Genomic DNA, 13,567 nt, shown 5'->3' on the forward strand with positions numbered 1-13,567 from the left:
CAATGTCTGGATACACCATATTGACTACCCCTGATTTAGACCCTCTGAGGTCCTGAACAGGGCCTGGTTCTCATGGCCAAAGTATGTGAGAAGAAGGTGATACACAACCAGATTGTCCAGAGAGCCAGTGTGGTGTAGCGGTTAAGAGCGGTAGTCTCGTAATCTGGGGAACCGGGTTCGCGTCTCCGCTCCTCCACATGCAGCTGCTGGGTGACCTTGGGCCAGTCACACTTCTGTGAAGTCTTTCAGCCCCACTCACCTCACAGAGGGTTTGTTGTGGGGGAGGAAGGGAAAGGAGAATGTTAGCCGCTTTGAGACTCCTTAAAGGGAGTGAAAGGCGGGATATCAAATCCAAACTCTTCTTCTTTCTTTGCAGCTATGGTGAGCAGCTGCCAGGTTGCTCAGGCAACACTGAGGGGTTAACCTCCTCTCCGAAACTATTTTTCAGAACTAACTGCCCTCCCCTACATATTAAGGTAGATGCTAACACCCTAGTGGGTGTGGGGAATTGAGGCATACAGAGATGAGTTGCACCACTTAGGACTGTGGGCCAGGGGTAGCTAATGTGCAGCCCCTCACCTCAAATGTTGTTGGGCTATGATGCCCATCATCTACAGGCCACTGGTCATCTTGGCTTGGGCTCAAGGTTGGATTTAGGTTTGATGAGGCCCGTAGCAACTGAAGGTTATGGGATCCTTTATATGTCCAGCTGTCCTTTGTCAACAACAAATTGTTGCTTTTTTGAATAAATGCTATGTGGTAATTTATGGACTTAATAGGTATCTAAAGCCATTTTATTTGTTTTTTATAGTATATTTTGGAAATGTACATTCAGTTTCTTTTCCTTTACATTTTTTGGGGGGGCCCAAGTGAGTAGGGCCCTAAGCTATAGCTTGTTAAGCTTGTACGGAAATCTGGCACTGCTCGGGCTGCTGAGAGCTGCAGTGAAGAACATGTGAAGGGCAGCACAATGGTTACTCCTGCTATAGGTGAATGCTCTTGTGACCGACTGCTCCTCCATATGAAAATGTTCCTCTCATCCTGCACCTAGAAAGATGGGTAGGCTAGATCCTGACACGCTAGTTTTCTATATGAATGGTCCTTGTATGGAGGAACAATCCCTCATGTAAGCCGACAGGACAGCCAACTTGTATCTACTTGCCTGCATTCAGGAACTTACTTATGAGTAGACATGTTTAAGCTTGAACTGTTGAGCTCTAATCCTATTCACACTTGAATAGGGTTTGAACTCTGTACAAATTACTTCTAAGTAAATATTATCAGGATTGTAGTGTGTGAGTGCAATTATATGCACACTTCCTTGTGAGTAAGCCTCATAGACCTTAGTGAGACATTTTGCAAGTAAACATGTACAGGATCCATCTGTGAACGGATCAACAGCCTCTGTTGACAGAGTTGCGGTCTACATTTCCATGTCATTTCCATGCAAAAAGAGAGAGGCTCTAATAACCAAAGGGAACAAGCCCTTTTCTCAAAGTGTGTATAATAAAAAGACAAATAATAGGTACCAACAATTAACCATAGTCACAGGAAGCTCCTCAGTGATTATGCTAATAAAAGAAAAAACAACAATTCGCTCCATTGATGTTGTGAATGGTTGGGCTTCCCATTGTTTGCCAAGTTTAAAGATGGCAACTCTTAACCATGAGAGAGCGGCCTGGCAGGTTGACTGTATTCATATTTCTTTTGGAATAAGGTATAGAATGCCAAAATAATTTTTCAAAGAGAAGAAAGGTCAATGAAGTGGATTGTCAGTGGGTGTGGGGAATTGAGGCATACAGAGATGAGTTGCACCACTTAGGACTGTGGGCCAGGGGTAGCTAATGTGCAGCCCCTCACCTCAAATGTTGTTGGGCTATGATGCCCATCATCTACAGGCCACTGGTCATCTTGGCTTGGGCTCAAGGTTGGATTTAGGTTTGATGAGGCCCGTAGCAACTGAAGGTTATGGGATCCTTTATATGTCCAGCTGTCCTTTGTCAACAACAAATTGTTGCTTTTTTGAATAAATGCTATGTGGTAATTTATGGACTTAATAGGTATCTAAAGCCATTTTATTTGTTTTTTATAGTATATTTTGGAAATGTACATTCAGTTTCTTTTCCTTTACATTTTTTGGGGGGGCCCAAGTGAGTAGGGCCCTAAGCTATAGCTTGTTAAGCTTGTACGGAAATCTGGCACTGCTCGGGCTGCTGAGAGCTGCAGTGAAGAACATGTGAAGGGCAGCACAATGGTTACTCCTGCTATAGGTGAATGCTCTTGTGACCGACTGCTCCTCCATATGAAAATGTTCCTCTCATCCTGCACCTAGAAAGATGGGTAGGCTAGATCCTGACACGCTAGTTTTCTATATGAATGGTCCTTGTATGGAGGAACAATCCCTCATGTAAGCCGACAGGACAGCCAACTTGTATCTACTTGCCTGCATTCAGGAACTTACTTATGAGTAGACATGTTTAAGCTTGAACTGTTGAGCTCTAATCCTATTCACACTTGAATAGGGTTTGAACTCTGTACAAATTACTTCTAAGTAAATATTATCAGGATTGTAGTGTGTGAGTGCAATTATATGCACACTTCCTTGTGAGTAAGCCTCATAGACCTTAGTGAGACATTTTGCAAGTAAACATGTACAGGATCCATCTGTGAACGGATCAACAGCCTCTGTTGACAGAGTTGCGGTCTACATTTCCATGTCATTTCCATGCAAAAAGAGAGAGGCTCTAATAACCAAAGGGAACAAGCCCTTTTCTCAAAGTGTGTATAATAAAAAGACAAATAATAGGTACCAACAATTAACCATAGTCACAGGAAGCTCCTCAGTGATTATGCTAATAAAAGAAAAAACAACAATTCGCTCCATTGATGTTGTGAATGGTTGGGCTTCCCATTGTTTGCCAAGTTTAAAGATGGCAACTCTTAACCATGAGAGAGCGGCCTGGCAGGTTGACTGTATTCATATTTCTTTTGGAATAAGGTATAGAATGCCAAAATAATTTTTCAAAGAGAAGAAAGGTCAATGAAGTGGATTGTCAGTTCTGTAGGAACCGTGGTTGCCTTGATACTGTTCCGCGTTTCTGGGGAGACATTTGAAAGGCTAGATAAACACACTCCTACTGTTGCGATGGAAGGAAGGTATAATTAGTGTTAAGAATTTTATTTTTAAAGATTTTTATTTTAAAAAATCAGGGTTTTAGAAGTACACAAAACTGGTGCTGAACTGGATCTTCCCTTTATGAAGAGAAGCACAGGCGGTGGGCAAAGGTGTTGAGGGGTGAGTTGCTATGGCAATGTTTGAATATTCTGCAACTAATGTGTCTTATTCCACAGAGTTGCTGAGGGATGCCCTAAATGACCCACCATCTGCTAATACTTCACAGGTAAGGAAAAACTGAGGAGGGAAATCCACTTAGGGGGAGGAAGTCCACCATTTTGTGAGCTCGGAGTCCATGTTGGATACCACAGTTTAGTTTCTTAGGTATTTTCTTCTTTATATGCCCAACTTATGAGGCTTATGCACACATGGCTTCCACAGGAGACATGGGCTCAAGTGGAGGTATAGCTGGGGAACGATGTTTGGAGGATCTGTAGACAGTTGAAAGAGATTTGACATTAGCAGATATTTAAGAAACGGCGAGGACTTGGAGTTGGTGGGCAGTAAACCTGAGGATGTTGTGAAGAGAAGATTATAACAGAATACATGGGAGTCCTTCCCATCTCAACTCGTCTTGGGTTGCCCTATTCCAGGGATCAAAAACCTGGACCCCCACCATCAGGGCACCCCCCACCTCTATTACCTTTGCTGTCTTCGGCCTCCGGCTCATGGTGGGAGGCTGAGCAGCCCCAGAACGGTCACACAAGGCCTGGCAGCCAGGAACAGCACCAAGCCTAGCACGACCCCCAGCAGGCCGCTCCAGGCCACCCGATGCCTGCTCCCTGTTCCGGGGCACAGTGCCTTCTGAGCATGCACAAAACAAAAACATAAAAAACAACCCACCCCTCAAACCCGGACATTTAATTCAAAATGCAAAAATCCACCCAGATTGGGGGGGGGGCTGCCCCCCTGGACATGTCTAGGAAATTCCAGACTTATGGCAGCCCTGAACTAATTCCTCCCTAGGTAGACCTCCTCAAGTGCCACCCTCTTACCCAGGGGTCTGTATCCCACAAAAGCTAATACTGTTGTGATTGCAGAAACACCTCGGAATGAAGAAACACCGAGAGATCAGTGAAAAACAGGAAACCAGTGAACGTCACATCCAGCCTCCCATTCCCGTGGGAAAACCCAACAGTACTCTGACTGTGGAATGTAAACATTGTCTTGTGACAAGCACTTCGCTGCACAGTGAAGAGAGCAGAAACCAACATCCTCCCCTTTTCTGTGAACATCACTGGGCAGCGTGTTCGTACAGTATCAGTACAAACCCAACTTCTGTACATAGGTACAGTGTTGATCCCTTGATACAATCTTGGACAATACATCAGCAGGAATTTCATTACCTGGCATATAGGACACCGTTACGAGTCCCTTCTGAATATGTTCCTTAGCATGTTGCACCTTCAACTGCAAGTGCTTCGTGCTTTGCTTACAACCTTCCGAATTCAGCAAAGCCAAACATGCTTTGTTGTCCTGGTAAACCTGGATTGGACATTTGACAGGAATTTTCATGTCTTTGCACAATTGTAACAACCATTCACAATCCTTAAGTGAATAAGACAGTGCATTCAGTTCAGCTTCACAAGTACTTAAGCTAATTGTTGTTTGCTTCTTGCATGACCAATCAAAAAGACCCTGATTGTACATGTAGCAAACTCCAGAAGTACTTTTCCTGTCTGTAGTGTCACTTCCAAAACTTGCATCTGCAAAAATTTCAAGACCACCAGACTTCTGATTGTTAAATCTCAGTCTGTAATGCATAGTGCCTTTCAAATAGCGTGCTATGCGTTTCAGAGCTTTCCAATCCTTAACAGTAGGATTGTTGACTTGTCTGCTTAGCAAATTACAGCTAACAGCAATGTCAGGTCTTGAACATCTGGCAATGAAGTTTAGCTTGCCTAGCACACTTCTGTACAGTGTAGTGTCAGAAAATGCTTCTTCAGTGTCTTCTACCTGATAACCTGTTGTCATCGGTGTGTCTACAGGGTTAGCATCCATCAGGTTCAGTTTGCTTAACACATCAGCAATTTTCCGTGACTGGTGTACTAGAATGTTACCACTTTGATCTTTCTCTATTTCCAGAGATAGGTAATTGTTTACCTCACCAAGATCTTTCATGTCAAAGTGCTCTTTCAGTTGAGCTAGGGCTTTATTGTACATTGTGACATCTTTCCAAAAGAATAAAATATCATCAACATAAAACAAACAATACAGCTTCTTTTGCCCCTCCTCTTTGACAAATACACATGGATCAGCTTTCCCTTGCTGAAAACCTAGAGAAAACAATGCTTCAGTGAGTTTTGTGTGCCAACACCGTGCACTTTGTTTGAGACCATAAAGGGACTTCTTCAGAGCACATACAAATCCCTGTTTTACCTGTACGCCATCAGGTGGAAGCATATAAAGTGATTCACCTAGAGATCCGTACAAAAATGCTGTATTTACATCGTGGTGACTAATGTGTAGACTCTCCTCTGCAGCTAGCTTGAGCATAAGCCTAATGCTCTCATATCGTACTGTGGGTGAGTAGGTCTCGTGATAGTCTTCACCTGGTACCTGTGCAAAACCTCTGGCTACCAATCTGGCTTTGTGTCTGACCATCTTGCCATTTTGATCAGTCTTCGCTTTGAAGACCCATTTGCTTCCAAGCAGTTTCATTCCTGGAACTACTGGAACTAGTTCCCAAGTTTTGTTCCTTTCTAAGGAATCAAGCTCAGCCTTCATGGCATTTAACCATGGCTCAGCTTCCTTAGAATCCAAATCCTGGATTTCTTGGAAACTTGAAGGTTCAAATACCTTCTTGGAGCTTTTAACAGCTGCTACTGCTGTCTTAGCAAATTCATCAGCAAATCTTTTTGGAGGTCTGCCTTTTGTGGCTCTTTGTGACCTGCGAATTAGCCTTTGGTCTTCAACACTTTCCTCTTCTTTCTTAGGAGAAAAGTGACCTATTGTGAACAATGGTTCTTCTAATTCCTGATCAGAGCTTTCAGAGGGTCGCATAGAGGCTTTCGCACTCTTGAAATCCTCTGAAGTATCCGATTCAGTTTCAGACTCAGAATCAGAACCTTCATCAGTGGGTGTGGGTTGTTGTTGCTTATCCTCAGTCTCATCACTGTCATCAGGATAACATTGGAAAATTCCCACGTTCTCCCCCCACTTGGCATTGTACTCAACACTTTTTGTGAGCTTAATTGTCTTAGAATCAGTCATCATTATTCTGTAAGAACCTTTCTGATAACCTAGAAAAATACCATGCAATCCACGTTTGCCTAATTTGGAGCTTTGTGGTGAATGAATCCACATGTCAGAACCAAATATTTTCATGTGTTTGATGTATGGTTTCTTGCCAAACATCTTCTCATACGGGGTACAACCAATCGCTGAAGATAACCTGCGATTGTAACTGTAAATAAAACATGAGAGAGCTTCGGCCCAATAACTCTCTGGAAGATTGGCATCATGCAGCAAGGTTTTTAACCCTTGAAGCAATGTTTGATTTGCCCTTTCGCAAAGTCCATTCTGCCATGGCGAGCGAGGACTGGACAAATCGTGTTGAATTCCTTTCTCAGTCAGAAAAGCTTCAAACTGCTGAGAAGTGAATTCTCCCCCGCGATCTGTGAAAAGAATTTTTATCTTCTTACCATGCACATTTTCCAACCAAGCACAGAATTCCTTGAACCTTGGAAAAGCCTCTGATTTCTGCTTGAGATTGTACACATAAATATACCTGGAAAATGCATCAATGAGAACCATGAAGAACCTATTGTCACCCAAAGAGGGCGATAGTGGACCAACTAAATCAGCATGAACAACCTGGTATGGTTCTGTAGCTTGCCTACTAGACACCTTACCTTTCGCAGCCATTTTCACCTTGTTTGCTGCGCATGCCTTGCACTTCATGCGGTACCTGCAGGGTTTAATAGTCATACCTTCAACCAAGGCAGGCATTTTAGATACTGCCTCAAAATGCAAATGACCAAATTTCCTGTGAAAATCATGAATACATCCTGCATGCAAACTTTTGTTAGAACCTGCAATGCAACAAGTCTCATTTTGCACAACATCATCATAATACAAAACAAACAAACGATCAACACATTCAGCATGCAAAACATAATCGTCTTTCTTTGTGATGGTGCATTTCTTGTTCTTGAAGAAAACGTCAATGTTCCGTTCATTCAGCTGCATCACACTTAGAAGATTGTGTGTGGCATCTGGAACGTAAAGTACATCCTGTATCGATAAGTCCAAACTGTGAAGAACAACAGTTCCGTAGCCTTGACTGGGGATCGTGTGGTCATCCGCCTGGTGAATCGCACCTTCTTGCGGTGTAAAAGACACGAACAGTCTCTTATCGTTGCACATGTGGTGGGTAGCTGCTGAATCAACAACGAAGAAAGATCTAGACGTCTTCTGGACCTTTGCAACCTTTGGAGTGAAGCGTGAGACCATTGCCTTGTGCTGCGTTGTCCTGGACACCGGACCTTTGCCTTTGCTTTGGCCTTTTCCACGCGATGAACTTCCGCTGCGCTGCTCTGTCTTGGCCTTGGGATATTTGCATTCCCTCTTCATATGGCCTAGACGTCCACACGAGTAGCATTTCACTGCCTTCAAAGCTTTGGCGCCCTCTGGTGGTTCCACTGCACTCTGGGATGACGTCTGTGAAGACTCCCCCTTACCCATGCAGCTAGCACCCCAGCGATCTGCTTCATTCTGGATCACGGCAGTAACATAGGCTACTGTGAGCTGAGCAGTTGGTTGAACAGCAATCTGAGTGGCAACGGACTCCCAACTTGGACCCAAAGAATGTAGTATCATAAAGGAATACACAGCCTCTGGAAAGTTGAGTCCTCTCTGTTGCAGCTCATGTCTCAGATTCTGCATCTCCATCAGGTGTTTACGCACATCTCCACCTTCAGCAAGAGCCATATCATGCAGCTTGGCATAGTAGTACATTGAGGAACCTGCTTCTGTCCTCAAGTGCGCTTCTCTTAAAGTGTTCCAAATTTCTTTGGCTGTGGTCTTTCCACGCAACAGACAGAGCTCTTCTGGGGATACTATCAATGTAAGTGTTCCCCTTGCTTTTGAATCCTTAGCATTCCATTCAGCTGTAATTGGAGCTGGGGGGTTGTCTGTAATAACATTAAACAGACCTTCTTTCCGCAGAACTGCCTCTGCATAAAGTACCCACTCCGTGTAATTTTTCTTATTGAGCTTAGGAATCCCAAAAGCATCAACCAGCTTTGCATTATCCATCATTGCTGCTTTAATCAAGCTGCGTCACAGTACTGCAGCTTCTTCCAAAAGCACTTTTAAAAAGTACTTTCGCTTTCTCAGCCATTGCCTGTATCGCGGAAAAACGGCTTTAAAAGTTCAAAGTCCAGCCATAAAACCATAAACTAGAAGCTGGCAGGCTGCCAGGCTGCTCCGGGCAGCATGAGCACATACCTTCATCAATCAAACTTGACGCGCAGAGCAGATAACGCCGTCCGTTTCTCTGTACCTCTGCCGGCATTCCTCAGTTTGATTTACGTCTTTCTGGGCCCGATAACCAAAATGTTGTGATTGCAGAGTCCTTTGCACAACGGAATGACGAACAGTACGTGCCACATGCTTAAAGTTGCTTTATTTTCAGTTCATTGTTGAGAAATTACAAACATGCATCTTGCCTCTGCTGGAGCAGAGAAGCAACCGACCTTCTCCTCGGAATGAAGAAACACCGAGAGATCAGTGAAAAACAGGAAACCAGTGAACGTCACATCCAGCCTCCCATTCCCGTGGGAAAACCCAACAGTACTCTGACTGTGGAATGTAAACATTGTCTTGTGACAAGCACTTCGCTGCACAGTGAAGAGAGCAGAAACCAACAAATACCAAGGCTCTTCCTTGGTTTTGCTGCAAAAAAGCTATCATGGCTGACTACTCTGGAAATCTCGTCTCCTTGGTTCCCCATTGATAACAAGACATTCCAGCATACAAGGAGTCCACATGTCCCCTCCACCTAATCCTTCTTAACAATGGACATTTTTCAATTACAATGAGAATCATAACTAAGGCTACATTCACACCATACATCTAAAGCACTGTAATACCACTTTAAACTACCCCCAGTGAACTCTGGGAGCTGTAGTTCCTTATGGGTGCTGAGACTTTTTAGGAGACCCCCATTACTTTCACACACCTAGAATTCCCAGAGTTCCATAGGAAGAGAGATTGATTGTTAAATCACTGTGGGAATTGTAGCTGTGAGATGGGACTTGGGGGTCTCCTAACCACTTGCAGCACCCTTAACTGACTACAGCTCCCAGAACTCTTTGGGAAAAGCCACGACTGTTTAAAGTGATATGATAGTGCTTTAAATGTGTGGTGTGAATATGGCCTCAGGGATCACAGAAGCCAAGCAGAGTGGTGGTGGTAAGAGAGACCAGCGATCATTCTCTGAAGGACTCTTGCTTTCTTCTCCAGATTCTCCAGTATCAAACAGGATACATCATCTGTGCCACAATTGCTGTCATCTATTTTGTGGCGGTGCCCATGACCGGGTTGTGCCTCTGCTGCTGCCGGAAGCACAGGCGCTGTGGCGGGCGGATCAAGGCATACCGCCGCTCCCTCCTCTGCCAGCGCAACCTCCTCATGTTTTGCCTGCTCCTGACCACGCTTGTCATCCTGTAAGTGAGGACCTGAGCTAGTCCACGACATCCGTGCAATAGCAGCGGCGGTGGGGGTGGGGGTGAGGTGGGCTGCTTGTAGGACTGACAGTTACATGGAGGGGGAAGGAGATGAAACTTTCTGGGGAGGATGTAAGGCTTGTCATTGAACACCTGCATTGGCTTTCCCATTTCCTACCAGGCATATCTAGAAGTTCTGGGTTGTTGTTGTTGTTTTACCTACAAAGCTTTAAATAAGGAATTAGGCCTTCCTGATTGTGTTGGGCTTCCATCAGCACCAGCCAGCAGGGCCAATGGTCACGGCTAGGGAAAATTGAAGTCTCAAACTGCGCAACTCTTGCCCCCCAGTGTCTAAGAGCACAGGAGCATAAGAAGGACAAGAACTGGCCTGAATCAGACCAGTGGCCCATCTGGTCCACCACCTTTTTGTCTCCTCCTCCTTCCAGTTCTGTCCCACCTTTCCTTTGAGGAGCTCCTGGTGGTGTACACAGTTCTTCCCTGCTCCCCATTTTATCCTCCCAACAACCCTGTGCAGTAGACTAGCTTGAGAGACAGTGACTGGCCCAAGGTCACTCACTCACTGGGCTTCCTGGTTAACCAAACTCATTTGGCTATTTAACTCGCCTTGAAGCTTCGCAGATGGGGCTCCCTATAACCCACAGAGCACCATTCCTATAAGCCCCATTCCTTCTTCCCTTCCTTCCTTTCACAAACCACTTTCCCCAGGTTTCTGTGCATCCTGATTTGTTGTGGACAAGTTATGCCGGCACGGTCAGTGGTTCAAGATGTTTGTAGGCAGATTAGTGTTCCTTGTGCTTCATGTTAATTTAGCATTTTGGCCTTCAGCTAGTGAGTCAGGACTCTCAAGTGGACGATGCTGCAACTTCATGTGGATTTTAGAGCCAGCACCACCCTCTCTTTTTGGTTGTGTAGGCTTTATTTTTAAAGGAGAAAAGATGTGTGGAATGGAGAAAGAAAAGACTAATGAGAAAACTAAAGCGCAAATGAGAAAGAAATGTCAGATCTGTCAAGCAGAGAATTGTCCCATATTGCAGGCTGGGGTTGGAGATGGTCCAAAGTCTGAGAAGGTGAAGGGCAGGCTTGGACCAACTGAGCTCTGTGGTGCAGTGGTTAGAATGTTGGACTGGGGAGATCAGAGTTCAAATCCCCACTTGGCCATGAAGCTCATCAAGGGACCTTGAGCGAGTCAGTATAACCTACCCCACAGGGCTGTTACGAAGCTAAAACAGGAGGTAACCATGTTTGCCACCATGAGTTCCTTGGAGGAAAGGGAGGGAAGTAAGTCAGTAACCCTGGAAGTACAGAATGCTGACATGACATGAAAACTACCTGGTCCATCACCTGATGGCTGCAAATCAATGTGTGAATGAGCAATCACTCTGCCTGATAGTATTTCCACTCTACTATGTATGCATACATGGATACAGTTCCCACATATTCAATTGCTTGCCAGTCATCCAGTATTCAGTAACCAAAACAAGAGACGTGCATAGTCAGACAGAGGAGATCACTATTTATACTATGCTTGTACCACTTTTCTTGCAGAGGTGGTGTTATCTGTGCTTTTGCTGCCAATCAGAAGGTGAAAGAAGAGTTGGAGCCTGGTACCCGGGATGCACTAAACACCCTGCAGGTTTTGAGGCACCACATGAACTGGGTCCCCCGAGTAAGTTGGCAACACTTCTTGTTTCTTTCTCTGCCCATCCGCCTTTGCTATGAATCATAGAATCATAGAGTTGGAAGAGACCACAAGGGCCATCGAGTCCAACCCCCTGTTGGGCTAGAGGTTGGGCTAGAGGGGTTGGGCTAGAGGGGTGTGAGTCATTATTGCCAGGAAATTTTGTCTCTTTACTACTAAGATGTCCAGGTATAGAATCATGGACCTATGTGGTGCTCTCGGGCATAAGTGCCTCTAGGTTGCTTTACAAGACTCATGTTACTTGTTTTCAAGAAGGTCTCTGCTCAAAGTATTGGGTGCTGAGGCCCAGGGAAGTGGTTTTCCAGCCCAGTGGGTGTGGGACAGGGCAGAGATGAGTCAGGATGAAGGTGAAATTCTGAGGAAGGCAGATCAGGATCAGAAATGTTGGGAGGCTGGTGGTTCAGTGCACTGAGCTGTTCTTAGGGATGGGGGGGTGGAGTTTGATTCAGTTCACATTTTAATGTGAAACCATCTTAATTCAAACTACCCCAAACAACACACAAATTGAAACACACACTTCAAAATTTACACACTTCTGAATTTTGCAATGCAGTTCTCTTACCAAAAATGTGTATTAAAAATGTGTATATTAGGGAAATGTGTGAATAAACTCTTTTTAAAAAATGCAGATTGATGTGGAAATGTGGCAGACTGAAATTAAGATAGCAAAATATGAGAAACTGAGCAAAACTGCTCTCTGTGAGAACAGCAGGTGATCACTGTGGGCAGACCCACACCATACATTTAAATCACACGAATCACCCCAAAACAGAATCCTGGGAATTGTAGCTTGTTATAGGTACTGAGGGGACGCGGGTGGCACTGTGGGTAAAACCTCAGCGCCTAGGACTTGCTGATCGTATGGTCGGCGGTTCGAATCCCCGCGGCGGGGTGAGCTCCCGTCGTGCGGTCCCAGCTCCTGCCCACCTAGCAGTTCGAAAGCACTCTTAAGTGCAAGTAGATAAATAGGGACTGCTTTATAGCGGGAAGGTAAACAGCATTTCCGTGTGCTGCGCTGGTGCTGGCTTGCCAGAGCAGCTTCGTCACGCTGGCCACGTGACCCAGAAGTGTCTCCGGACAGCGCTGGCCCCCAGCCTCTTAAGCGAGATGGGCGCGCAACCCCAGAGTCGGTCACGACTGGCCCGTACGGGCAGGGGTACCTTTACCTTATAGGTACTGAGAAATGTAGACCTGTGAAGGATAAATTCCCACAATTCTTTGGGGGAAGCTATGTGCTTGAAATTTGCATTTAGTGTGTTTTTAATGTATGTTTTGGAGCTGCCTTAAGATTAGAATTCCAATCTGCCATGGTGAAGATGGATGTTTCATGGCACCTGAGTGTGTCAGCCACTGGTTCAGATGCAGAGACGTCCTCCCCCCGTCCCGTCCCCCCACTGGCTGCTTCTGCTCTGAGAAAGTGGAAGGACAAGGCAGCCTCTGCATAAGACAGGTTGGCTTGCTGGCCACCAATGTGCCTGGCAGCTGCCGCAGCAGCAGTGAGGCTCCTTAACTGCTTGTGTGCTAATGCGAGCTGGCAAGCAGGCGTCCTTGGAGACACAAATCCAGGGCACTCTAAATGTGCCCCAGCCTTCTTCAGCAGCTGGCAGTGGCACGTCCCCTTTGCAACCCCAGAGCAGAGAAAAGGCTGAGAAAACTGCTCTGCAGCCTGCGAGAGATATCTGTGGCGCCATGGGGTGGTCCAAAGGGTGACGAGGGGCTGCTGAGCAGTGGGGCAAGCTGCAGAGAAACAGCTTCATTAACCAGAAGTGGGTGATGAGCCATTTGGGAGTGGAGTGGTGGGGGATGATTTAGTTGGCTGGGAGTCATTTTAATTTGCTCTTCATACACAGCATTAAATCTTAATGGGTATTTTATTGTTTCACCCTGTTATTGGGAGTTTTAAAAAGATGTTACTTCCCTGACTGGGAGGAGCTGAACTAGAAATCGGATAAGCCTGCACCAAACATTTTCCACTTAGATGCCACAAACCTGCAAGCTTTC

General features: G+C 45.4%; 2 protein-coding genes and 1 long non-coding RNA gene across 3 annotated transcripts in view; 2 read left to right on the forward strand and 1 right to left on the reverse strand.

The window, feature by feature from the left end:
* Window positions 1-13,567, reverse strand: part of LOC309536552 — a 208,973-nt gene that overhangs the window by 171,966 nt on the left and 23,440 nt on the right. The gene's annotated exons all lie outside the window — the stretch shown is intronic.
* The window catches only part of NEURL3 (neuralized E3 ubiquitin protein ligase 3), a 215,137-nt gene that overhangs the window by 100,024 nt on the left and 101,546 nt on the right, over window positions 1-13,567 (forward strand). The gene's annotated exons all lie outside the window — the stretch shown is intronic.
* PROM2 (prominin 2) overlaps window positions 1-13,567 on the forward strand; it is a 56,561-nt gene that overhangs the window by 3,229 nt on the left and 39,765 nt on the right. Inside the window, exons 2-4 of the mRNA XM_082229969.1 lie at window positions 3,352-3,401; window positions 9,644-9,846; window positions 11,413-11,533. Of these exons, the coding sequence (XP_082086095.1) occupies window positions 3,352-3,401; window positions 9,644-9,846; window positions 11,413-11,533 (374 nt within the window). The remainder of the gene's footprint in view (window positions 1-3,351; window positions 3,402-9,643; window positions 9,847-11,412; window positions 11,534-13,567) is intronic.

This window comes from Podarcis vaucheri (genome assembly GCF_965113315.1).
Source record: "Podarcis vaucheri genome assembly, chromosome: 7".
Taxonomy (NCBI): domain Eukaryota; kingdom Metazoa; phylum Chordata; class Lepidosauria; order Squamata; family Lacertidae; genus Podarcis; species Podarcis vaucheri.